At 34.0% G+C, this 24,483-nt stretch overlaps 1 protein-coding gene across 2 annotated transcripts in view; it reads right to left on the bottom strand.

Moving 5' to 3' along the window:
- Positions 1 to 24,483, bottom strand: part of Ascc3 (activating signal cointegrator 1 complex subunit 3) — a 234,598-nt gene that overhangs the window by 73,047 nt on the left and 137,068 nt on the right. For both annotated transcript variants that reach the window (XM_042679521.1, XM_042679520.1), the window contains exons 27-33: positions 22,835 to 23,001; positions 21,680 to 21,825; positions 21,437 to 21,557; positions 17,883 to 18,025; positions 2,616 to 2,753; positions 2,395 to 2,515; positions 1,393 to 1,525 (exon numbers count right to left, since the gene is read on the bottom strand). In XM_042679521.1, coding sequence (XP_042535455.1) covers positions 1,393 to 1,525; positions 2,395 to 2,515; positions 2,616 to 2,753; positions 17,883 to 18,025; positions 21,437 to 21,557; positions 21,680 to 21,825; positions 22,835 to 23,001 — 969 coding nt within the window. The remainder of the gene's footprint in view (positions 1 to 1,392; positions 1,526 to 2,394; positions 2,516 to 2,615; positions 2,754 to 17,882; positions 18,026 to 21,436; positions 21,558 to 21,679; positions 21,826 to 22,834; positions 23,002 to 24,483) is intronic.

Below are 24,483 nucleotides of genomic sequence, written 5' to 3'. Positions count from 1 at the left end.
ATGTCTCATAATGCTTTTAATATTTATGGTACCTTTTCATTACTGATATAATCTTCTTCTTTTTTGTGTGTGTGCCAGTACTGGGGTTTAAATTCAGGGCTTCTTTTGTACAAGTCTAGTACTCTACCATTTGAGCCACAACTCTATTGTGGTTTATTAGAGATGAGAGTCTCATTGACTTTCTTGCCTAGACTGGTTATGATCCTAAGATCTCAGCTCCTTGGATAGCTAAATTATAGATAGAATCTTTTTAATGAAAAGATTGATTAATCTCTAACATATAATTATTGTAATTATTTCTTGCTGTTATCCTTTTTTTTTTTTTTTTAACCCCCATTTTGTACTGGTCCTGGAGCTTGAACTCAGGGCCTGGGCACTGTCCCTGAGGGTTTTTGCTCAAGGGTAGTGCCTACCACTTGAGCTACAGCTCTACGTCAGGCTTTTTGGTGGTTAACTGAAGATAACAATTTATAGTATTAATAAAAGGCATGTCTGTCCCCAATGTAGTTAGAAACTGTAAAGGCACATTACATAACAATGTAATATATTACAAGTGACAAAAAGCCAAATAAAGAATGAAGGTAATTTTCAACTGAGAAAATAGGGAAAACTTTGCAACAGAATTGGAAGTTATTGGATCTACAGCAAGTATGGAAAACTTACAAAATAAGCTGGAAATATGAATTACTAATTATATGTCCTCTTTTTGTGGACATTTATTAACTAGACTAAAGCATATTCATCAAACTAAGACTTTACAGAATGTTTACTAGTTGACAGATACTGTTCAAAGCAATATTGATCTGATCATTACAAATACACTATGATTTAGGCATGATAGTTTATAATTGTTATCCTAGTATTAAGGTCGCTGAGGAAGGAGGTTTGTGAGTTTGAGGCCGTGGACAGCATGGCAAGATCCTATTTCAACTCCCCCCCCCAAAAACAAAAAACAAAAAAGAAATTATGCCAGACAAAACTAATCATCTATCCCTCAAACAACAATAGAACAAACACAAAAATAGGTACACTGTGAGAGATCAGATACTGCTATAATTTCCATTTATACAAAGGTTTACTAAGGTTCTGAGGAGTCAAGTAACTCACTCATTATGAAGCAAACAAGTAGCAGAACTCAAATTTCAATCTAGGTCATTTGATACCAGACCCAATGCTGTAGTGGGTACAGACACTATACTAAAATGCTCTTTTGTAAAGTTTTTTTTTAAATCAAAATTATAATTTTATGTTATCTTACAATGATAATTATATTGTTCCACATCAACAAAATCTGTTACACTACCAATTAATTGTACTGATTAAAATACAATGAGAAAAACACCCACCTGCTATGATATTAATCCATTTAAAGTAGTCTAAAATAAAAATTACCTTGATTCTACTGGGAAAGGTTCATAAAGAAATTTCTTGTAGAAGTCCTTTTTTATATCATGAACCAGAATTACTGCTTTGCCTTGGTCATCAAACTGAGGCCTCCCAGCCCGTCCCATCATCTGCAGTACGTCTGGGAAAGACAGAACAACTATTCTGCAGTGTCACACACAACACAAGGTAAAACCATATATGGCGTGCTTCTAATAATGTCAAAATAACAAGGAAAGCGGATGTTTTAAGAGAACGTATGCTATCTCTGATGGCTACTATCAAGTTCTCTAAATTAATGCAATTTATTCTAAACATTTATATTTGGTAAGCAAATCACCATAATGCAAAACAGAGTGCCCAAAGGGTATCTCCTGTTATTTGTAAAAGAAAGATGAAAGTCTTCTTCCATTAAATGACTAAAAATGCTATTTAATAGATATTGCTATTTTAATTAAGCAAGAGGATATACAAAAAATACACAATGAAGTTATTTGACTCTTTTTCCTACTGGTAATAGGGCATTTGAAAAAGTTCCCTCTTTTATACACTGTACATTCCAAGATAATTACTGATTTAAGCGTTATTTGGCTTTTGAATGTATTTACTGAGTAGAAATATACATTGAGTATATTGTTCGCCTTGGAATCCAAGGAAAATGTTTTTATTTCAATGGAAAATATCTCATTAGACTCCTCATGCATTGGTTCTGGAAGCCCCAGGAAAGTATCATTTCTAGTAAAATGAATACAAATCTAATTTTATTGATTTCAATAGTTACTAATAAGTACTTTAAATTATTTGTGAATTTAAAACTATGGTTATATTTTTCATTATTAGGAAAACAGTTAAGTATATTATAAAATATGTACATTAGAAATAAAAAGTTATAATTTGCTTATCACATGTTTAAATGGAATCAATTATGAAAATTTGATTCTGAAAATTAAATTTAAATTGTTATGGTTATCTAGGAGCATATTGTATCTCTGTCGATTAAGAAAAAATTACCTGTAATGGGAAAATCCACATAGCGTCTTGTTTTTCCATCATAATATTCAGTTCCCTTTATAATTACTAAATGAGCTGGAAAATTTACACCCCAGGCTAATGTGCTTGTAGCAATCAGAACCTAAAATAAAGATAATATGCTTAAGTAGAATATAACTTTTAAGTTACTTTTAAATGTGTTTGAGAGAGTGAAAAAACAAAACAAAACAAAAAAACAATACCTGAACTTTACAGTTCACAAACAGTTCCTCTACTGTTTTTCGATCCCTTTCATGTAGTCCAGCATGGTGCATTCCTATGCCAAAAGCAAGTGTCAACTTTAGGTTGGAATCTCTTACTGTTCCAATGATGTTCTCCATCTGCAAATAAAAATCCAAATACAACATGTATGTACATCAGGGCTGAGAATGTGGCTTAGTGGTAGAGTGCTTGCCCAGCATGCATGAAGCCCTGGATTCAATTCGTCAGTACAACATAAACAGAAAAGGCTAGAAGTGGGGCTGTGGCTTAAGTGGTAGAGCGCTTAGCCTTGAGCAAAGGAAGCTCAGGGACAGTGCCAGGCCTTGAGTTCAAGCCCCAGGACTGGCAAAAAAAAAAAAAAAAAAAAAATTAAAAAAAGAAGAAAAAAGATATATGTACATAAGTTTTAAATTGTTCAAACTGAGACTATATGCAAATTGATTGTTTTGCTTTGCTTTTTGTGACATATGGACAGAAAAATATAGGCCCCTTTACAGAGATTAGGAAAGCTATGTTACATGAAAAGAATATTTATTTATGGAGAATATATATTTCAAATAAGCTAGTTTATATGCTTTCTGTTTTATTTTTATGTGAAGGAAATATATAGGTAAATAGAATATCTTCTTACTGAATAAAAACAACAAACAGGTATAATATTTCCTACAATGTTTCAGTGTCTCTGTTCATCTTGTTGCAAAAAATTTACTCAATATGCACAAACTATAGTGAAAAAATCAGCTGTAATTTCACCAGGAACGATTATTCCAGTTTACACTTTCTTACTGAATTTAGTGACCTTTAGCAAGTCATACACCTATCTGAGCCTCAGTTGCTTTATCTGTAAATTAGCAACAATAACAATAATTTTACAGCATTTATTCCTCTCTAATGTTCTAGAGTCATAGATACCGTTAACCTTATATATAAACTTGTTTTATGGACACTGACACCTATTCATAGTTATTTTTCAGAAAAGCACACAACTATAAACATATTACAGTCTCCATGTTAGATACCCTTACTTTTTTTGTTCAATAGTTCATGAATTAAATAGCTACAAATTACACTGCTAGGTAAGAATAAACATTGATGTTCTTATTCTTGCTCTAACAACTATTTTCATGTATTTTTCCAGCTTTATTAGTAAAATAAATAAGTCTGTTAATTTATGGTACTCATGTCAGTCACACCTAAAAAGTAATGTACCATTTACCAGAGGGGGGGGAAATCCTGTGTCAGGAAGTCTGGTGAGGTACTAATATTCTGCCTTTTGCATCTGGGAGGACTAGCTGTTCCTCACTCTCCCCACCCCCAAGTTACACATAAATCAATGCATTAAAAAGAACAATTTGCCTATCCAAACTGGGAAAGACTTAAAATTCTCATGAGGACAATCACAAAACAACAACTTCATTTACTACATCGGGTCTATGGATGAATTCAGTATAATCTAAACATAAAAAGCAGAATTTATAGTTATTACTCAATCATTAAGCATAAAATACTACTAAAACAGCCCGTATAAATTTAAAAATATAATTTTGGTATTAAGTCATATATATTTATCACTGTACTAAAGTCATATATATTTCTTGTATAAATTTAAAAATATAATTTTGGTATTAAGTCATATATATATTTATCGCTGTACTTATAATAAATATAAGTTCATCTTGATCAAAACATCATAAGACAAGCAAGACATTTCAGAAAACTTTCAGGTAATATAAGCTTAAAACATAATAATAAATACCATTTCTTGAGCATTCATTATGTGCCTGACATTGTGAATATCATTTTACAAAGATTATCACATCTAATGATTTATATAAAGTTATAAAGATCCAATATGATATTCTTTTATGCAATTCAGTATGTTTCTAATTAAAAGTCCCAGTGTACATGAAATAGATATGGTTAATTCTTGTTAAAAAAGAGTTGCTGTAGAATTAAGAATAACCATAATAACAAAATAAGGATGTTTTAACTGCACAATTCATATCTGTTTCATATTTGTAGCAATATATATGTGTTTTTACAATTAGTAGCCTTTGAAATATGTCTAACCACCTGATAGTTAAACAAAAAAATTTCAGTATCCTACAAATAAAACAAAAACAGATATATGTTTTTCAAAGTAGTGGTTGTGAGGGAGGAGGCACATATGTAAACTGTTGAACCATTTACTTTAACTTAATAGAATTTTTTTGTATTTTAAATTTATTATACCCAAAAAGCTTTTGTAGAAAGATAGGATTCCATTTAAGTAGATACATTACTCTGAGCCTGAAATACATTCCAGTCAGAATATAATTCAGGGAGTTGATGACAATGCTGGCTCCAAAAGAAAGGAGAAGACCAGATTGGACAAGAATGAGCTAACAGATTGTGCAGCCCAGTTCTGTCCCTTTGAGTGTGATATATTGTTTCAAGATGCTAAAAACCCATACTTTCTCAAACATATCTGTTGTGCTGGTTTTTCCATTTTCACAGAATCCTCATTATCAGAACTCTGTACTCTTTTTCAAAGCATGTCAGACTCATACCATATGCCACTGAATAATGCTTATCAATTGCTTAAAATGCTCTATAAAAGAGTCACCATACAGAAGAATCATGAAAGTTACAGAGACATTTTTCTAACAAAAAAATTATACATGTCACATCTGATACAGATGTTAAATGAGGTTAAAATGTTTCCTAATTACTAAATGTTATATTCTTGTAAGACACTTCTGTTTGATAAATTGCACCTTGAAGGGGAAAAATTAACAATGTAAAAAATATTTAGAATATTCTATTAATCTACTAATAGAAAATAATTGAAAAATAAACTTTTTAAAAATGAAAGTTTTATAACTTTGCAAATACTACCAAATTATATTCCCCTTTCACATATTCTGAAGCTTAAAGACAACTATATGTCAAAATGATTAACCATACTATTAATACAAAACAATATTTATTTGTGATTAAATAATATCAATTGGGGTAGGGGAATATAGCTTACTGGCAGAGGGCTTGCTTAGTCTATGTCCTGTACTGTATTCAAGTTCAATCCCCAGTACCATGAAAAAAGAGAAAACAATGTATGATATAAATTACATTTGAAAAACGTCATATATATATATATGTATATATATATATATATACACACACACACACACACACACAAAAACTAAATCATAACAAGTATATATTTGTTATGCTTCCCTAATTATTTTTGTCTAATTTTATTTCGGTCTAATTATAGACTAGGTTTTAGCTGAGATATTAAATTTAATTCATGTTTCTAATTTAATTCACTATACAAATGATAGGAAATCCTAGTGTAACATGCCACATTTATTTGTGAATATAATTTCTATGCTTATTTCCATTTTTGGAGAATTCAGATTACAATACATGCTTGATGAGTGTTTTAAAAGATTTTAAAATGCTGATCATTTTAAAAGCATTTTAAAAGATGCTTGGTTGAAAAAGGCATACTATAGTCTAACGTATTATAATTATAAATACCTTTTTAGCATGGATTAAATTTGGGAATAATCATAGGCAAAATGCATAAATATAAGATCCATGTTACCATGTACAAAAAGAGCCTGTTTCTAAGGCATTAATTAATGTTTGCTCCATAATAGCAATAGAGATAAATATCTCTTATCTTAAAGCTTGGGAATACAATTCAGTTTTAGAATTTTACTACCAGACTTTACTAACTGGGCATTCCTAATTTGAAATGCTCATAATCTGATACTCTTTTGAGCCCTAGCACAACCTGTAACAGTCAACATTTATTGAACACTTAACTATGTTCAGTATCTTAAATGTTTTAATGTATTTAGTCTTCATGACATTTCTTTCAGGATGAAATAATTATTACTTCTTTCATAAGAGACCTGAAACTCGGAAAGTAAACATCAAGGTCAACCCTGGACACTTGGTTCCAGTTCACTTGGCCCCCTATCACAAAGGCAACCCTCAAATTACTATAAGAACGAGAAATAAACTCCAAATAACTAATTATTGTAATGATGTTATTTACCAAGCTTAAAGCTAAAGCTTGATAAATTGTTTTAGATTATATGGAGCAAACAGGCACCTTATAGCTCATACATCTTAAACAGTTGCTCTCAAATATTCAATCATGCTTAAATGAGTTTAATTTTTAGTTCTCAGGGCCTAAGCTTTTTTGCTCAAGGCTAGTGCTTGAGCCACAGTTCTATTTCTGCTTTTTGGTGCTTTTTTTTTTTTTTTTTTTAAAGATAAACATCTCACAGGTTTTCCTGCCTAGTCTGGCTTTGAACTCGATCCTTAGATCTCAGCCTCTTGAGTAGCTTAGTGATTACAGGTGTGAGCCACCAGTGCCAGGGCCAGTGCCGAATATTCTTAGCCTATTTAATTTCTTCGAGTTCCTAAGATGAGTGACTCATGTCTGTTATCCTACTCAAGAGGCTGGGATGAGATAAGGAAAATTGAGAACCAAAAATCTCATGGACAAAAAAAGTCCATGAGATTCCAGCAGCAAAAAGGTGGCTTAGGATATGGCTCAAGTGGTGAGAGTGCCAGCTGTGAGCAAGCAAGATGAGTGAGAGTGTAAAGCACTGAATTCAAGCCAAGGTTCTAACAAAGAAAAAGAGAAAAAAAAACTCTTTGTTAAGAGATCTGACACCTGATCACAACAAACGCATGTGAGGTGGGAGACTTGTTCATCTTTGATGAATACTTTATTTATAACAACGCTGGGTGAGTGAAGTTTAAATGATAAAGTTTTCAAGTGTCTAAAAACACATTTCAGTACTGAGTATATGAAAATACAATTGTGACTTTCATGGACATGTACTTCCAATGCATCTATATACTACAAAGTTTTGCAAAAATTAACTCTGAAATAATGTGAAAATTTTAACTGGCAAATTTCTTGGCAAACTATTCTAGAAGATTCAGACAGCCTTTCAGATAACTGAGTTAACAAGATGTAACTATATTGCTAACCACAAAACTCCTTTCCTTTAACATTCCTATTTTCATATTAGCTCTATCTGGATTCCTTATCTGGCTTGTTCCAGTGCAAAAGCAATTCCCTTTCCTGCTTCTGATATTCTCCAACTCCATCCTTGTCCTCCCACCTTCTTGTGATGCTGTAGACTTTCAAGCACAACTCACCCTTGGGGTCTTCAGGGTAAAAGCCCTTGCAGAATTATACCCCCTACTCTTTGTAGGGGATTCAATAGCTGGTCCTTTTTGCTAAATTTTTCTTTTATCTACCCAGATCTCATGTAACAGTGTACAGAAAGGAGCAGTCTTGCTACTAACTGGAAAGACACAGAGAAGATAGAGGGGAGAATGTAAACATGACCAGATATGGAATCTCATCCAAGGTATGAGACGAAACAAGGGCAGTATTCTAAGCTTTCAACTAGTAAACTCAGAAGAAAGGTTTTTTTCCTCTGCTCTTTTATCTTTTAGTGTTGGCTGGCAACTATCCAGATCCTAGCATGATTCACCTTGCATGTGGGACTAAACCACAATCATATAGTAGAAGCTAGGCACTCTAGGTATTCTTGTTACAGACTAAACTGTAACATGTTCATAAGGACTTCAGTTATTAAATTCCACAGGCTACTCAATTCTCTTTGCTGTTTGGTGAAGCCATGCAATCCCTTCCTTCATGGAACCCTCTCTTCAACAGTGTCTTACCACTTTCCCAGAGCCCTTTGCCAGCTCCTTATTTTCTACCTCAGCTTAAATGAAGAGAATCTTGTGAGGCCTTCGAGTTCTCTACATTCTAGGACTGAAGGTTTCTTGTATTTGTTTGGGTTTAAAGTCTGTCTCTAGGCTGGTTCTCAGTTCATATGTTCATCTCATATTCTCTGAGTGTTTGGTATTTTTTATATTTAACTGCCTTGAAATTTCTACCTGGAAATCTTAAACATAAAAAAATGCCATGTGCAAAATATAATTTTTGAGCTTCTTTCTCTCTATTCCATTTTACATTAAGTAGCAAAAGGTGACCTTAAAATGTAATGACAGCATGTAAGGTGCCTAATTGAAAGCTTTCTAGTGCCCTGGAATAGTCCTTCCTAAGCTTTGTTCAGGTCTATTTAGTGGTTACCTATTAAGAGAGGCCCTCTACCTTCCAATGTGTAACAATATACTCACTTTCAGATCTCCCTAGTCCTTTTCTCTTGTTTTATTTTTCTGTAAGAATCACATGTTGACATATTTACTTAGAATATTAATTCCATAAGGCCAAACCTTACTAGATAATGTCTTCTCATAGTATCTGGAAGGAAATTTAAACTTCTTAAATAAGGATTTATATAGCTTTGCATAATATATAGCTTCACTCGTATGTGGTAAACGAACTTTACAACTTTGGTGGGGGGGGGGGTAGGAGGATTGGGTGGAGGGTAGGGGGAGGATGGGATGGGAAGGGGAAACAAAGGAGGAGGCTACAATGCTTGATAAGAAATGTACTCATTATCTTGCCCATGTAATTGTAACCCCTCTGTACAGTATTTCACAATAATAAAAAAAAACTCAAAAAAAGATGTAGCTTCACTGGTGTCAGTTATGTTACAATCATCTGTGCTTATTCTGCTAGAGCCAGGAAATCTCAGTTTCTTCAATTCTGTTCCCTTGGCTTGAAAGGTGCAATATTTCTTTGGGTTCAGTGTCATCTTCTGATTCTGGTTTTGTGTGTGTGTGTGTGTGTGTGTGTGTGTGTGAGTGTGTGTGTGTGTGTGTGTTTAGATAAAAGTCTCATGAATTTCTTGCCTGGGCTGGTTTGAATCTCTATCCTAGTATCTCAGCCTCCTAAGAAGCTAGGATTGCAGGCATGAGCAACCAGTGCCAGGATGGTTCTCAGCTTTTTTTTTTTTTTTTTTATGAAAATACTGTACAGAGGGGTTACAATTACTGTTGCAACAATGAGAAGTACAAAATGTCATGTCAAAAACGAGCTTTACAATGTCGGTGTGGGGGGGGGAGGGGGGCAGGATTGGGTGTGGGGGGAGGGGGGAGGCTGGGAAGGGAGGTGAAGGGTAAACAAAGGAGGAGGCTGCAATGCTTGGTAAGAAATGTATGCATTATCCTGCCCATGTAATTGTAACCCCTCTGTACAGTATGTTCTCAAATAAAATAAAATAAAATAAAATAAAAACAATTACATGGACAAGATAATGAGTACATTTATGTTGTCTTCTTAGAGGTCTTTGATGATCATTCTATTTAAAGTAACTTCCTATTATCTTATTCTATTTAATTCTTATTGCCTTCATTCATAATAACTTTTACAACTTTCTATAATTTTAAATAATTACATATACATGAAGGACACATAAAATTTATATATATGTATATATAATTTTAAAGTTTCTTCTTAAGCAAAAAGTAAGTTGATAATTCTATTGTTTTGCCTTGAATTCTCAATCAACACCAAAAAGTTGTATATATTTAGTATCATGTAATGTTAAACACATGTATAGATTTGTGTGTCATATTTAAATCAGGTTAAACATGTTTATGTTCTCAAACATTTATCATTTCACCATTGTTTTCTATCCTGTTAGCCTTAATTTACATTTACACCAACAATATGCAAGGATTCCTTTTCTGCCATATCCTTTCTATATGTATTATCTCTTATTCATCTTACTGATTTTTTGTTTTTGTTTTTGGTCGATTATGGGGCCTGAACACTGGGCCTGGTCGCTGTCCCTCAGCTCTTCAGCTCAAGGCTAGTGCTCTACCACTTGAATGAACCACAGCGCCACTTCTGGCTTTTTCTGCTTATGTGGTGCTGAGGAATGGAACCCAGGCCCTCATGCATACAAGGCAAGCACTCTACCATTGAGCCACCTTCCCAGCCCCTCATCTTACTGATTCTTTTTTTTTTTTTTTTTTTGTGGGTCTTGGGGCTTGAACTCTGGGCCTGGGCGCTGTCCCTCAGCTCTTCAGCTCAAGGAGAGCGCTCTACCACTTGAGCTACAGTGCCACTTCCGGTTTTCTGGTGGTTTATTGGAGATAGGAGTCTCACGGTCTCTCCTGCCCGGGCTGGCTTTGAACCACGATCCTCAGATCTCAGCCTCCTGAGTAGCTAGGATTACAGGCATGAGCCACCAGTGCCCGGCATCTTACTGATTCTTATTGGGAGTAGGGCAGTATCTCCTTGAGGTTTTGATTTTCATGTACTTGGTATCCATTTTTTTTAAATTGTGAAAATACTGTACAGAGAGGTTACAATTACATGGGCAAGATAATGAGTACATTTCTTATCAAGCATTGTAGCCTCCTCCTTTGTTTCCCCTTCCCATCCCATCCTCCCCCCAGATCCCCCCAACCCTCCCCCACCCCCACCCCCCACCAAAGTTGTAAAGTTCCTTTTAGACATAAAGGCTTGTACATCTCATTGTTGCAATGGGTCCACCTGTGTCCCTATTTAAACGATTTGTTTTTCCCTTCCCCTCCACAAATTATAACAACATCAAATACAGTGAAAGCAGGGGTTATACCGTGGGGGAGGGACATACAAAGCAACAAAGAAATAACCTTATAAATGTGTTAGAAACAATCACATGAAAGAAAAAAAAAAACATTTGAATACATATGTTAAGGTTCATTTCCCTAACATCAACTTATCTGACCTTTTCTGCTTGACTCAGACATATACTAGTTATTGCAAATAAGGGAAACTATGGGACCTTATTTGGGCCTGGCTTACTTCACTTAACCATTTGTATGCCTTATTTTAAGAAATCTGTACTTATACCAACTGCTTATTGTATACTAAGTTATTTGTTGTTTTGCTATCATGTGGATTTTCTTTCTTTCTTTTTCATTTTGAGCCCAGGTTGGCCTTGAACTTGTCTCACCCTCCTAAGTTGTGGCCTTACAGGATAGTGCTTTCATACTCAGTTTCTCCAATGTATGTTCTCAATGCCTTTGTGAAAAATGAGCTGGCTGACTTTAGGGTTGGAGGTGTGGCCCAACCAGTAAAGTGCCAATCTAATAAGCATAAAACCATGAGCTCAAATTGCATTAGCATCTCTCTCTCCTCCAAGAAGTGGAGGACTTAGACAATATTTTGCCTGCCTAATAAGCATAAAACACTGAATTCATACCTTCCTACCATGATCCCCACTCCCCACACAAAATCACATACAGGTTAGGCTTTACTCTTAGTCCCCTATATTTTGTTCTATATGTCTAAATAAGTGCCTGTATTTTTTAAAAATACCAACAGTAAGCTATTTATGCAAATGAGTATGTTTTGAAATAAGGTGTCATATTGCCTCTTGCTTTATTCTTTTTGGCAAGTTGTTTTGGTCATTTGTATATAATTGTGGCTTCATATAAATTCTAGAATTTTTTGGTAAATTATTCTGTGAAAAATGTTGTTGGTATTTGATAGGGACTGGATTGAGTCTGTAAGTTGCTTTAGACAGTTCAGACATTTTAACAATATTGGTTCTTCCAATCCAGGATATGGATATCCTTTTACTTTTTTGTGTCCTTTTCAATTTCCTTCAATAATGTTTTGTATTTTCATTTTATATTTGTAGACATCTTTCATCTCTTTGGCTAAATTTATACCTAGGTATGTTATTTTATTTGTTGTAGCTATTGTAAACTGGATTGCTTTCCTGATTTCTATTTCAGGTATTATTGATTTTTATGTTTTGAATTTGTATCCTGCAACTTTGCTGAATTCATTTAATAGTTCCAATATTTTCTGGTGTAGTTTTTTTGGTTCTCCACAAATAAAATCATTTCTTTCTTTTGCTTAACTGTACTTGGTAGGGCTTCAAGTACTGTGTTTAGTAAGCGTTGGAAAAGTTGGCATCTTGGTCTTGCTCAAGAAAGTGGAGAGAAACCTTTCAGCTCTTCTCTAGTCAATATAATATTAACTACTGTTTTTTTATAATAGGTCTTTAATATGTTGAGGTAAGTTTTCTGTATGCCTAACTTCTCTAATGTTTATCTTATGAAGGCATGTTGAATCTTATCAATATCTTTTCTGTATGGAGATGATGTTATGGTTTTTGCCCTTTATTTTACTGACATGGAAAATAATGTTTTCTGATTTGCATATATCGAATCATCTTTGTAGCCCAAGGATGAATTCTAGTTGATGAATGCGAATGATCACTTCAATGCCTTGCCTTGCTCTATCTAGTTTACTAATATTTTGTGAATGATTTTCAGTTTAGTAGTATTTTATGAATAAGAATATTGGCCTGGAAAGTTTTGTTTTTGTTCTTATTATCTGGTCCTTATCTGGTTTGGTATCAGGTTAATGCACTAATGCTAGACTCATAGAATGGGTTGGGAAGAATGCCTTTCTTCGTGGGGAATAACTGAAGAACTGGTGTAAGTTCTTCTTTCGATGTTTAGTTGAATTCAGCAGTGAAAGCATCTGATCCTGGTCTTTTCTTTGCTGGGAGGCTTTTTTCATACTGACTCAATGTTACTTTTATTTCTAATTCTGTTCGTATTTTCTATTTCTTCAGGGTTTAACCTTGTTAAGGTGTGTGTACCTAGGAATTGGTCTACTTTTAGATGATCAAATTTGTTGGAATATACTTGTGCTATTTAACAGCCTTTTATGATCTTTGTGTTACTGTGGTAAAACTTGTGATGTTTTCTTTTTTATTTCTGATTTTATTTATTTTAAAGGAAAATTGTTTTGTAGATTTCCAAGGGAGGAAGTAAGAGAAAGAAGATGGCATGGCCCTATGATACCTGTGGATCATGAACTGGATATTTTACTACTACTTTATAGCAAAGTAGAGATAATGCAAGTAGCATGCTGGAGGCAGGTAGTAAAAAAAAGGTAGAAATTTTTATGAAGTTGAAGAAGACTGTAGAAAATGCTATTAATCGTCAAGTAAATAAACCACTTGTGAGGATATCTTGTAGTCTCCTTTCTAAGAGAGCATTATATGCGATGGGCACAGAGATGAAGGCATAATGGTGGATGAAGAGTCAGTTAGGTATAGTCTAAGCATTGTTATTATTGAGTGCAAACTCATTATATACTTTCTTACCTATAGAACCAGATATCTGATGGTGATAGCTTAATATCATCACCATTTCTCGTCTTTGTGAAGACGATGAAAGGAACACCATTCCTTACCAGTACTCCCATCACCATTTCTATCATTTTCTATTTTCTCCAAGAATATACATTTTTTTTTAGTTTTTTGCTTCCTATCTATCATGATTCTACCAGATCCTGAATGGTAGAATTACTGAATGCCTATATATTAGGATGATATTGCTGATTGAGGACCTCACTTCAAGAAAAAAAATTGCTGAAACAGCAACGTAAATATTTGAGGCTCTCATTCTTAATGATTCTGATGAAACTGAGCAGCTTTATACTAGAAGAGAAAGAAGTTTAGAGGGACCTGAGAAATTTCTTGCTACACTATGTATTTGAAAAATTAATAAATTTTTATGACCTTATATAATGAACATATATAAAAATTTGATTTTCAACTGACAAGTATTTTGAGTTCACTACTTACACTTGATTAGTTTAGTAGCTTGTTGATAAAAGTGTATGAGTGATAGACAATAGGGGAAATAAGTAATAAATATTTATTTTTCCCTAAACAACCACAGAAACAAACACTCTGACCTCCACCCTTGCATGCTTGCTGTCTCACATATACACTAACATATTTTAACTAATTTTACTTTTCTTTCCTCTCCCCATTGTCTGTTAAATATATGTGTCAGCTGGAAGTAATTCTGTAATATAGTCTGTTTGGCTAGAGAATATTGACATGGGACTACAGGAGAAATAAGCTAGGGATGTAGTTCTCTGACAGAACACTTGTCTATCACATGCAAGGCACTTGTTTCAGCAAAAAAAAAAGAATAAAAAAAGAACTAGATGTAAATAAGACAGAGAGAGATAAAGGATTAGTTGCTTTTAGTGGATTTTGGTTCTATGAGGGAGAGTTTCTGTTAGAAGGAAACTTAAATATAATTACCTGAGAAAAACAGTGTGATGAATAAAGCTGGGCAGTGAAAGGACTCTAGTTGACCTTTGCTGATTGTGGATGTTGAGAATCTGAGTATCACTTCCTATTTTAAAAAGTCAAAGAAGGGAAGATATTCTCTTTTCTTGATGCATGCTACAGACTTACATTCAGCATTCAGATCTTTGATTTGTAGCTTGAAAGAGTGATACAAAGATTCCCAATTAGTTTGAGATTAATAGTTGAAGTGGCAGCTATCAAGGTGAGAATTCAATGATATGAAGTATCCACTAACACTCTTGAAACTGCCCCAAGAAAGCTTTTAATGAAAAATATAGAAGGTATTATTTTTTTACTTAACTGATGCAGTATGATGTCAATGATCATTTAAAGGCAACTTATTGTTTCCTAATACTTTGCTTTGAGATAATACTGGGTTAAGAAGATGGCTGAACAGCTCTTTAGGTCTTTGCTAAGAAATAGAGCACAATTTTTTCCTCTTAGCTAAGATCTTCTGCTTTGCTTCCCTCTCAATCTCTTCTCTTCTCCAGACAGTTCCTGACTTGGGCCATTTGACTGCAGCATGATTTGAATGCTGCCCTGTGTAAGAGATAGACTGTTCCATAGCTGCCAGGAAAACTACTGTTATATGTGGCCTCATTCAAATACGCTAGTTGTTAATCCTAGAGTCCTATCAAGTTATCCATATCCTGCCATTAAACAACAAACTAATACTGTAGGTGTAGCAGCATTGGGAGAAACCATTAGATTCTGGCCCACATTATGGTAAGTAAGTGTGCAAAGATTTATGTCATTTATGTCATTATGGGGGTTTGAACACAGAGCCCTGATCTTTTGAGAAGTTCTTGGAAGACATTCTACTGTTGAGCTATGTCTCTAGTCCTAAAAGCCTTATTTTAAGTTAATCGTTTGGGGCTTCAAAAACGGAAATGTTGGTGTAGGTATAATCATATTGTATTTACATAATATTCTATTGCAAATTCCACCACAAATTCTTTGCAAATTTTATTTTATAAGTGATTGCTTTTAGAGTCAGCAAGAGAAGCTTTTGTTCCTTTATACTTGAGAAAGGCAAGGTAAATCAAAATATTTGGAAATGACATAAATTATCATATACCAAGCAGTAAAAATCTGCAAACACTGAAAAACTAATATCCTTGGTAATACATTTTTGTCCTTATAAAAAATACAAAACAAAACAATTTTATACAATAGTTGGGCTATTCAAAGTTTGTTCGATCTAATATTATTAAAAAAATAGAAGGTTACTATAGTAGGAAAGAACACATGAGGTTCACATTTGAAGTTAATGTGAGTCACATATGTGCTAAAGGCACAATGCCTCTATACTTTGAGAGCAAGCATCCCAAAATGTGTTCAGTAGATAAGTACTTCATATGCTGACTTCAAAGAAAGGTCTCCATTTGAAACAGTTTCAGAATAAAACCTAAGAGAAGTAAAATTAAGCCCAGATAGTTGCTTCAAATAAACTAAGTCATCAGTATTCCATATATCTTTAATTTAGCACTGTTTTCTAAATTGTGATAAGGTGTTTGTTTACATATATAAATTAAACAGCATAGAACACCAAGTCTTGAAAATAATTTTGATCTTAGATTATTATCCTGAATAAATATTAGTACATACATATAATTTCAGATAAAATAAGTAGTTTTTATTCTATTTTAATTACTCATCTGATACTTTTTACATTTGGATAAGGGTTGAGTCTACTAATCGTCAGTGAAACTATTATTTGTAAAGAAATAGAAAGTCCTGGAAAAAATACGTCAAATGAAGTAAGTCAGGCCCAGAGAGACTCAGGATGCATGCTTTTCTTTGTATATGGAAACCAGAATTAGCTTATACTGATAAGCCATGTTGGGTGGCATGCAGGTGTATGCAAATGTGTTAACTGAAATATGGTAGACTCAAGAGAGAAGTGAAATAATGTCATTCCTTAGAAAGTCCAAGTCCATATTCAACAAAATTAACAACAAGAAGCAGGAAGCAAGTACTTGAAAGGGGTAGGATGGGGTCAAGGCATATGGAGTGGACAAATGAAGAGAAGAGAGGGACAATGCAGTCAAGAATCTATTGTCTACCCTACAAAATTAAGAAAAGTGAGGGAAAGGTTTTGTAGGGGAGGGATGTGTGAGAATGTTGAAAGAAATGACACTAATCAAGATATATTGTATTCATACACTACTTTGTTAAATGACAACTCCTTTGTGCAAGGATTTAAAGATAACAAAAAAATAAAGCTTCTGAAGAGTGAAAAAAGGGATGGGTAAAGGAGAAATAGATGTTGAATGTTGAAAGGGGTGATTGATCAAGATATGTTATACTCATAAACTACTTTGTTAAATGGCGAGTCCTTTGTTCAATTATTTAAAGATAATAAAAATAAATAAACAAATAAATAAAAAGAAATATCTGTTATGATTATATACTAATGAACATACTCAGTACTATTCAACAGACCTACTAACTTAATGAAATATGCAGGTGACCTATTACTTGAGCCTAATTCCAGGTCCTTTTGCAGTGGATGTTTTCAAGGTAGGTATACTTTCAATTTATGTCTGAGCTGTGGTTTTCCTACTCTTGCTTCCCAAGTTGCTGTGGACGATAAATGTATGCCACTGTGCCCAGCCATTTTCTCCTGTCCCTAGCCATTGTTTGAAAATAAGTCTTGCAAACTTCCTTTTTCCTGAGATGGACTTAATCTGAATCCCCCAATTGATGCTTCTCAAGTATCTAGGATTATAAGTTAAAGCCACTATGCTTACAATAATTTAAAAAAATGTATCAGTGTTTTTTAAAGTAAACAATGATTATGCTAAATATGTTTAATTAAGTTCCATGTTGGACTAAAAATTATGAAACTTAGTTGAATATTAAATACTCATCACAATTATGCCAAATGGAAAAATCAAAGGATACATAAAGTAAATGAGTAGTGAAAAGATACTGGAAGGAAATTCACCAGGATATTAATAGTGATATATTATAGTGATAGAATGTGTTTCATCTTGAATTTTTTCCAGTGTACATTATTTTGTATTTTGATAGAATAAAAATATAACAAAATGTGTAGTTATACAGAAAAGGATTTCCACATGTTTACAAAACATTGCAATTGACCTCATAAAATATATACTTGTTATTATAATGTAATATAACTCAATGTGGCACCATAAGAAGCAGATAATAAAATATATTGTTTACCTCTCTTTCATCCATATTCAACCACTGTTTTGGATCTTCTTCAGTAGCTAAAAAGGCTATCAACTCTAAAGCAGTAAGTCGAGTTTGACGTCTAGACGACACAAATATTAAAACAGGCTTGGCAGGAGAGTGACTTCTAATTGCTGTGAAAAGATATTGAGAAAAGAACATTAAGCATCATTCACATTAGAATGTAAATTTCATGGTATCAAATAGAAGTAGGATATGGTAACCCAGAATCTCATCACTTTGGAGGCTAAGACAGAAGGATTTTGAGTATCAGGCTACTCTGGGGTCTAGAGTGAGATACTGTTTCAAAAATGAAACAAACAAAAATATATTAAAGGGAAACATTAAAAATTGTAAATAAATTAGGCAGAGTCCCAATTGGATAATGAAATTTTGTTTTAATTTGGGTACTAAATATATCCAATGGAATGTTGAACAGAAGACAGGAAAGGTAGGTTGCTAGCCTTATCTAAGAAGTATATTGCACTATGGCCCCAGGACAGGGAAGATTTAATTAGGTCAGCTCCAAATTCTATCTTGTGCTTTCAGAGAAGGGGAATTTACATGCTATAACTCTCCATTAAGATCTATATAAATAGTTCTGTATTCTTTACTTGTGTTTCTGAGGTATTTCTACTTGCCTAAATAGTGGTTTTAGGATGTGTAGAAGAGGTAGAAGAATGAAGAGGAAAGGAGAGAGAACGCAGGCAAGAATTCATTGTATATATACCACAGAACTTAGAAATATAAAGGAAGGGTTGGGTTAAAGGCGGTGAAGATGTTGAAGTGGTGACACAGATCAAGATTCATTGTACACACAAACTGTTTTGTTAAATTGCAAAAAAATTCAATATATGACCTAAAATTAAGATAGGTAAGGCAAGAGGTAGTTTGAGAGGGGCAAGTAAGAATGTTGAAAGGGGTGACATTGATCATGATGCACTGCATTCATAAACTGCTTTGGTGAATAGCAACTCCTTTGTACAACTACTTAAAGATAATAAAAATATATAAAAGAAAGTAAAGTCTGCAGGGTTAGAAAAATGCCCAAGACCACAAAAATTTTGTTTTTTTGGCTTGTTACTAGTAGATAGAAAATTTAGGAAGAACAGGTAGAAGACAAATCAGAAGAACGTTCCCCCCAGGTTTTAAAAAATGTATGTGAGGTTTCAAGTAAGATAAGACAGAAATGGCTAAAGAGGATGCCAAGCTTAAATACACATCTGAGAAATGCACAGTGACAGTCAAACAGATGAAATGAATACTTTAAAATCTGAATAAGATTACTAAAGGAAATACTCTAATTCCAATGTTTAAAAATACCACTTAAAGAACCACATAAATCATTTGAACTAACTGGAAATGAGGTTTCTTAGTTTATAGTCATGTCTACACAGTTCTCTTAAAATAGTCAGAGATATTGAAAAAAACATATGAAAATGGTCAGCTTGCTTGTAATTTCTTTTTTGAAATGTGAGCTGAAGAATTATTGGCTGAAAAATTAAGGTTTAAAAAGTTGGCATGACCTTTGCTATTTTTAATCCCCTAGCAGTGAGATATATTATAAAATCATATTTTCAAACTCAAAAAAATGTAACAATCACTAAATGTAACAAATACTTTATAAGGATAGAAACAGTGATAATATATTAAAAGGTGAATGCCTGGTGCTAGTGGCTCATGCCTATAATACTATCTATTCAAGGAAGCTGAGATCTGAGGATTGTGGCTAGAAGTTAGCCAAGGCAGGAAAGTCCATGAGCTTCTCTCTCTCCCTCTCTCTCTCGTTTTCTCTCCCTCTTTCTCTCCCTCTCCTTCTCCCCCCCTCTCTCTGTAAACATTCTCTCTCCATATACACATACACAGACACAAACACACACACACACACATATAAGATCTTCAAGTAATTGAATGAAGGAACTTCCATCTAACAAAACAGTTTATGAATACATATATTTTGATCAATGCCACTCCTTTCTACATTCTCATTTATTCCTTCCCTACCCACCCCTTTCCTCACTCTTCTTAATTTTGTAGGATATGCATTGGATTCCTGACTGTATACTTTCCCTCTTCCCTTCTTAATTTTTCTACCCCTTTCTCTTTGACCCCACCTCATCTTTTTCCAGTACCCACTTTTTGGACATTATACTTAGTTGTAAAAGAAATGGAAAGATCTAGAAAAAAGTATGTCAAGTGAGGTAAGTCAGGCCCAGAGGGACAAAAGATGTACGTTTCCCTTATATGTGGAAGCTAGAGTGTGTATACCATGTATAAATTGAAATATAGATTCGAGGAGAGCCTACATTTAATTTCTTAGAAAGGCAAAGTCAGGGCTGGAAAGGTGGCTAGGTGGTAGAGTGTTGTCTTGCATGCATGAGGCCCTGGGTTTGATTCCTCAGCACCACATAAGCAGAAAAAGCTGGAAGTGGTGCTGTGGCTCAAGTAATAGAGTGCCCAGGCCCTTTAAGTTCCAGAAGTGGTGCTAGAGCAGAGGCACATGCGCGCGCGCGCGCACACACACACACACACACACACACACACACACACACACAAGTATTTTGCTGATTAACTCTTGATTTTCATAACTGAAATGCTTCATTTCTATCAGTGTCATGAAATCATTCTTTAAATAGATATAAACAACTGCGATGGGGCATAGGAAAAATAGATTCATTTATCTTATTTTTCACTCATCACATATCAGAAAATTATAGATTATAAGTGATAAATCTATGATAAATCATATTAGAAATACAACATTTGAAACACATGTATTACTACTGCAATATTGGTAGCATTTGTACTCACAATCGTGAATGGATCTATCTCTTTTTTAAGCCTCAACATTGAATGGATTTTTGCTGCTGCAAGAACAGGTGTGGCTGAACAGCTCATGGCAGATTTATTGTTCATTAGTGATTTTGTACAATGCTTCTGTGGAGGTGTAAATAATCTAAACTACCAAGATTGGTCTCTAGCTCACAATCAATACTTTGCTTCTGTCATAAGGCTAATTACAGCAGCTAAAAAGTCACCTCACAACTGTCACCTCACAGTCAACAGCAGTTCACATCAGATAATTTATTTTGCAGGTTATTTTTAATTGATACCATAAATATTCCTTATGCAGTCTAAATAAAACAAGTTTCAATAAAATAAGTGCTATTTTTTAACTCTTTCCTCTTTGCCTAATTTTTTAGAAAATAAAAAATAAAAAAGCTCCTAACTAGCATAAGAATACACCTTAAATGATAAAGTAAGAATTTTTTTAGAGGCTGGGAATGTACAGCGTTCTCAAGACTCTGGATTTAACAAAGACTTAGTTACTTTCTAAACACACATACTTTTATCCTATGGCAAAGACATTACTATTTGTGAAATATCTCAAGTGTCAATACATAATATATTTATATTCTTCCACAATTGTAAAGTAAATAGCTTTAGATTATTTGTATAAGTTGGACCACTTCTAAAGCTAAACCACTATTTGATGGCTACCATCCAGAACAGTTACTGTTTCAATTCACAAATGTAAAGCTTACCCTGAAATGCAGGCTTGTTCATACTAGCCATGCGAGGACAGTAATGTTGACCTGGGAAACCTTGAATGTGCACTTCTAGAGGAACAGGGCGTACTGATGGTCGGAAGTTGAACAAGCCCATCTACAGAAAATATGTGAGAAGTTATCTTCAATGTTTGTATTTAAAGAGGCATCAAGACATTATAGATTTAAATGTAAAAGTTGTTGCTAAATGACTAATGTATCTATCAGTCTTCCACATACCTGCTTAATATTGAGCCAGTCAGCAAGGTCTCTGGCATTAGCTAATGCAGTAGACAGCCCAACAATTCTAACAGGCTTTTCTGTGTGTGATGAGATGAAATTTGTTCGAGATACAATGACTTCCAGAACAGGACCTCTTTCTTCCCCTAAAAATTGTACAAGAAATATGAACCATTTAACTAGTCCATGCTGGCTGTTGGAGTATAGCGTTAGCAGTTTTCTCAAAACAAAAAACAAAGAACAATTAGGACTATCATATGATCAAGCAATCCCTCTTGTAAGTATAACATGCTGAAAATTATATATATTTATGTATGTATATATATAATGACCACTGCAATATTATTCATAAAAGCTAAGAAACAGAAACAACGTAAATGTCCATTAACAGATGAAGGAATAAACAGGAATAATCACTGTGCCATAGCACAGTGAAATATTATTAAGAAATTAAGGAAAAAGAGAATGCACCAAGAGCATGCTGGCTCAAGTTTATAATCCTAGCTACTCAGAAGGCTGACATCCAATAATAATGGAAGCAGCCAGGCAGACAAGTCTGTGAGATTCTTATTTTTAAGTAACCAGCAAAAAGCCAAAAGTAGAGGAGCAGCTCAAATGGTAGAGTACTAGCCATGAGTGAAAAAGCCAAGCATGAGTTCAAGGTACTGAGTTCAAGTCCCAGTACCCATAGGTACTGGATGGTCCTGGGGAACATTATGCAAAACGAAATAAGGCAGGCATGGAGAGATAGGCAAATACTTCCTAATCTCATTTATGTGCAGAATAAAAAAAAGTCCAGACTCATATAGAATGGGTACCTGAGTGAAACTGGAAAGGAAAATGGAGATGTTTGCTAAAAAGTATTGTGTCAGTCAGATAGGAGGAATAGTCTATAAAATATACCATGTAACAGGGTCACCACAGTTAATAAAAATATGTATTTTAAATTGCTAAGGAACAAATTTCTAATGTATTATCATAAAAATTATGTGAAATGATCCCCTAGTATTATACAATTATTTTACACTGCATACATATCAAAATATTATATTGTTCACATCAATACATACAATTAAAAATTAAAAAAAAATTAAAAATTGCTATAGTAAAATAAAGTTCAGGTTCATAAATCGACTTCAATACACTAGTACCCACCAAGCAAATGGATCTCATCTATGATGAGAATAGTGACTTGCTTAACGTAACTCCTGTTTTGCCAGCTTCTACTGACTCCATCCCACTTCTCAGGTGTAGTGACAATCAGGTCAGCCTTGGCAATGGATTTCATATCAGGAGTTACATCTCCTGTTAGCTCAATAACTCTAGAGGGAAAAAAAAGTGATCACATCAAATATAATACTGAAAAGGAAAAAAAATACCTTTTTGAAGTAAAATTTTAGAATGATTAAACATATGTTCCCACCTTTTTCTTTTCAGAGTATATTATTCTGATAGCTATACATTTAATTTTTATATAGACAGATATGCAAGACTGTCAAACATTGTGTTTATTGTTCACCAAATTTCTGCCTCAAGTGGCTTTATGAAGCAGAATACCTATCTCTTCTATATATTAGTAAGCATTTTCTTTTTTGTTTTTTTTTGGGTCCGGTCATGGGGCCTGAACTCTGGGCCTGGGCGCTGTCCCTCAGCTCTTCAGCTCAAGGCTAGCACTCTACCACTTGAGCCACAGCGCCACTTCCGGCTTTTTTCTTTTTGCTTATGTAGTACTGAGGAATTGAACCCAGGGCCCCATGCATGCAAGGCAAGCGCTCTACCACTGAGCCACCTTCCCAGCCCCATAACCATCTTCTTTTGAATAAATGTCTTTTTACCGAAGTGTTAACTTATTTCCACAGAAAGTACAGGCAGTCTTAAATATATTGGGACATAAGATAGCAACTACAGACGTGCCACCTCTTTCTGAGAAAGTCTCAGTCTTACAGTGAGAAAGATGACAAAGAAAAACTCAGTGATGTCTTTAAAGTTAGTTAATATAGGAAAAGCTGAGCATAAGCCACTAAATTTTAAGCTACTATTAAATAAATACTTCTTTTGGGAACATTAGAAAAGCAAAAAGTCAGGATTGTTCTTCTAAGTATAATGTTCCCAAAACTTATTTTTTGTTCTTAACATAAATATACTAAATATTCAAAGAATAAAAAGTGAAACATCTCCATATTATTCTAATCCTGTAGTCATACAGTCCTCATTCTAAGGCATCCATATATTCATATACTTTATCAGCTTTAAAAGATGAGATAGGACATAAAACAAAATAAAATTTTGGCATCATCTTTAGAGATTGTCTATCAGTAAAGAGTTCCTTCGTTTACAGTTATATAGAATATTGCATTGTGTAAGTATTCCATAATTTACTTAGTGATGCAGGTTATCTGCAACCATTACATGAACAGCTTTGTGATATATTAAAATATTAATTTAAAAACCATTATGCTTTTTAAGAACTATTTTTTATAAGTAATTTACATGCAAAATGCCCTTTTCATGATTTCCGGAAGTTAATGTGAATAATGTGCAAGACAAACAGAGATTTGCGGGGGGAGGTGGGGACTGGTGGTTCATACTTGTAATCCTAGCTACTCAGGTGGCTCAGATCTGAGAATTATGGTTTGAAGCGAGACTGAGAAGAAAAGTCCTGAGACTTTAATCTCCAATTAACCACCAGAAAAGCTGGAAGTGGAGCTGTAGCTCAAGTGGTAGAGTACTACCCTTGAGCGCAAAAGTTCCAGGACAGAGCCCAGGCCCTGAGTTCAAGCCCAAGGATAAGCACACACACACAA

Source organism: Dipodomys spectabilis, unplaced genomic scaffold (assembly GCF_019054845.1).
Source record: "Dipodomys spectabilis isolate Male_0828 unplaced genomic scaffold, ASM1905484v1 ptg000053l, whole genome shotgun sequence".
NCBI lineage: Eukaryota > Metazoa > Chordata > Mammalia > Rodentia > Heteromyidae > Dipodomys > Dipodomys spectabilis.
Note: the sequence above shows the minus strand (reverse complement) of the source record. Positions and strands in the feature narration are given on the sequence as shown.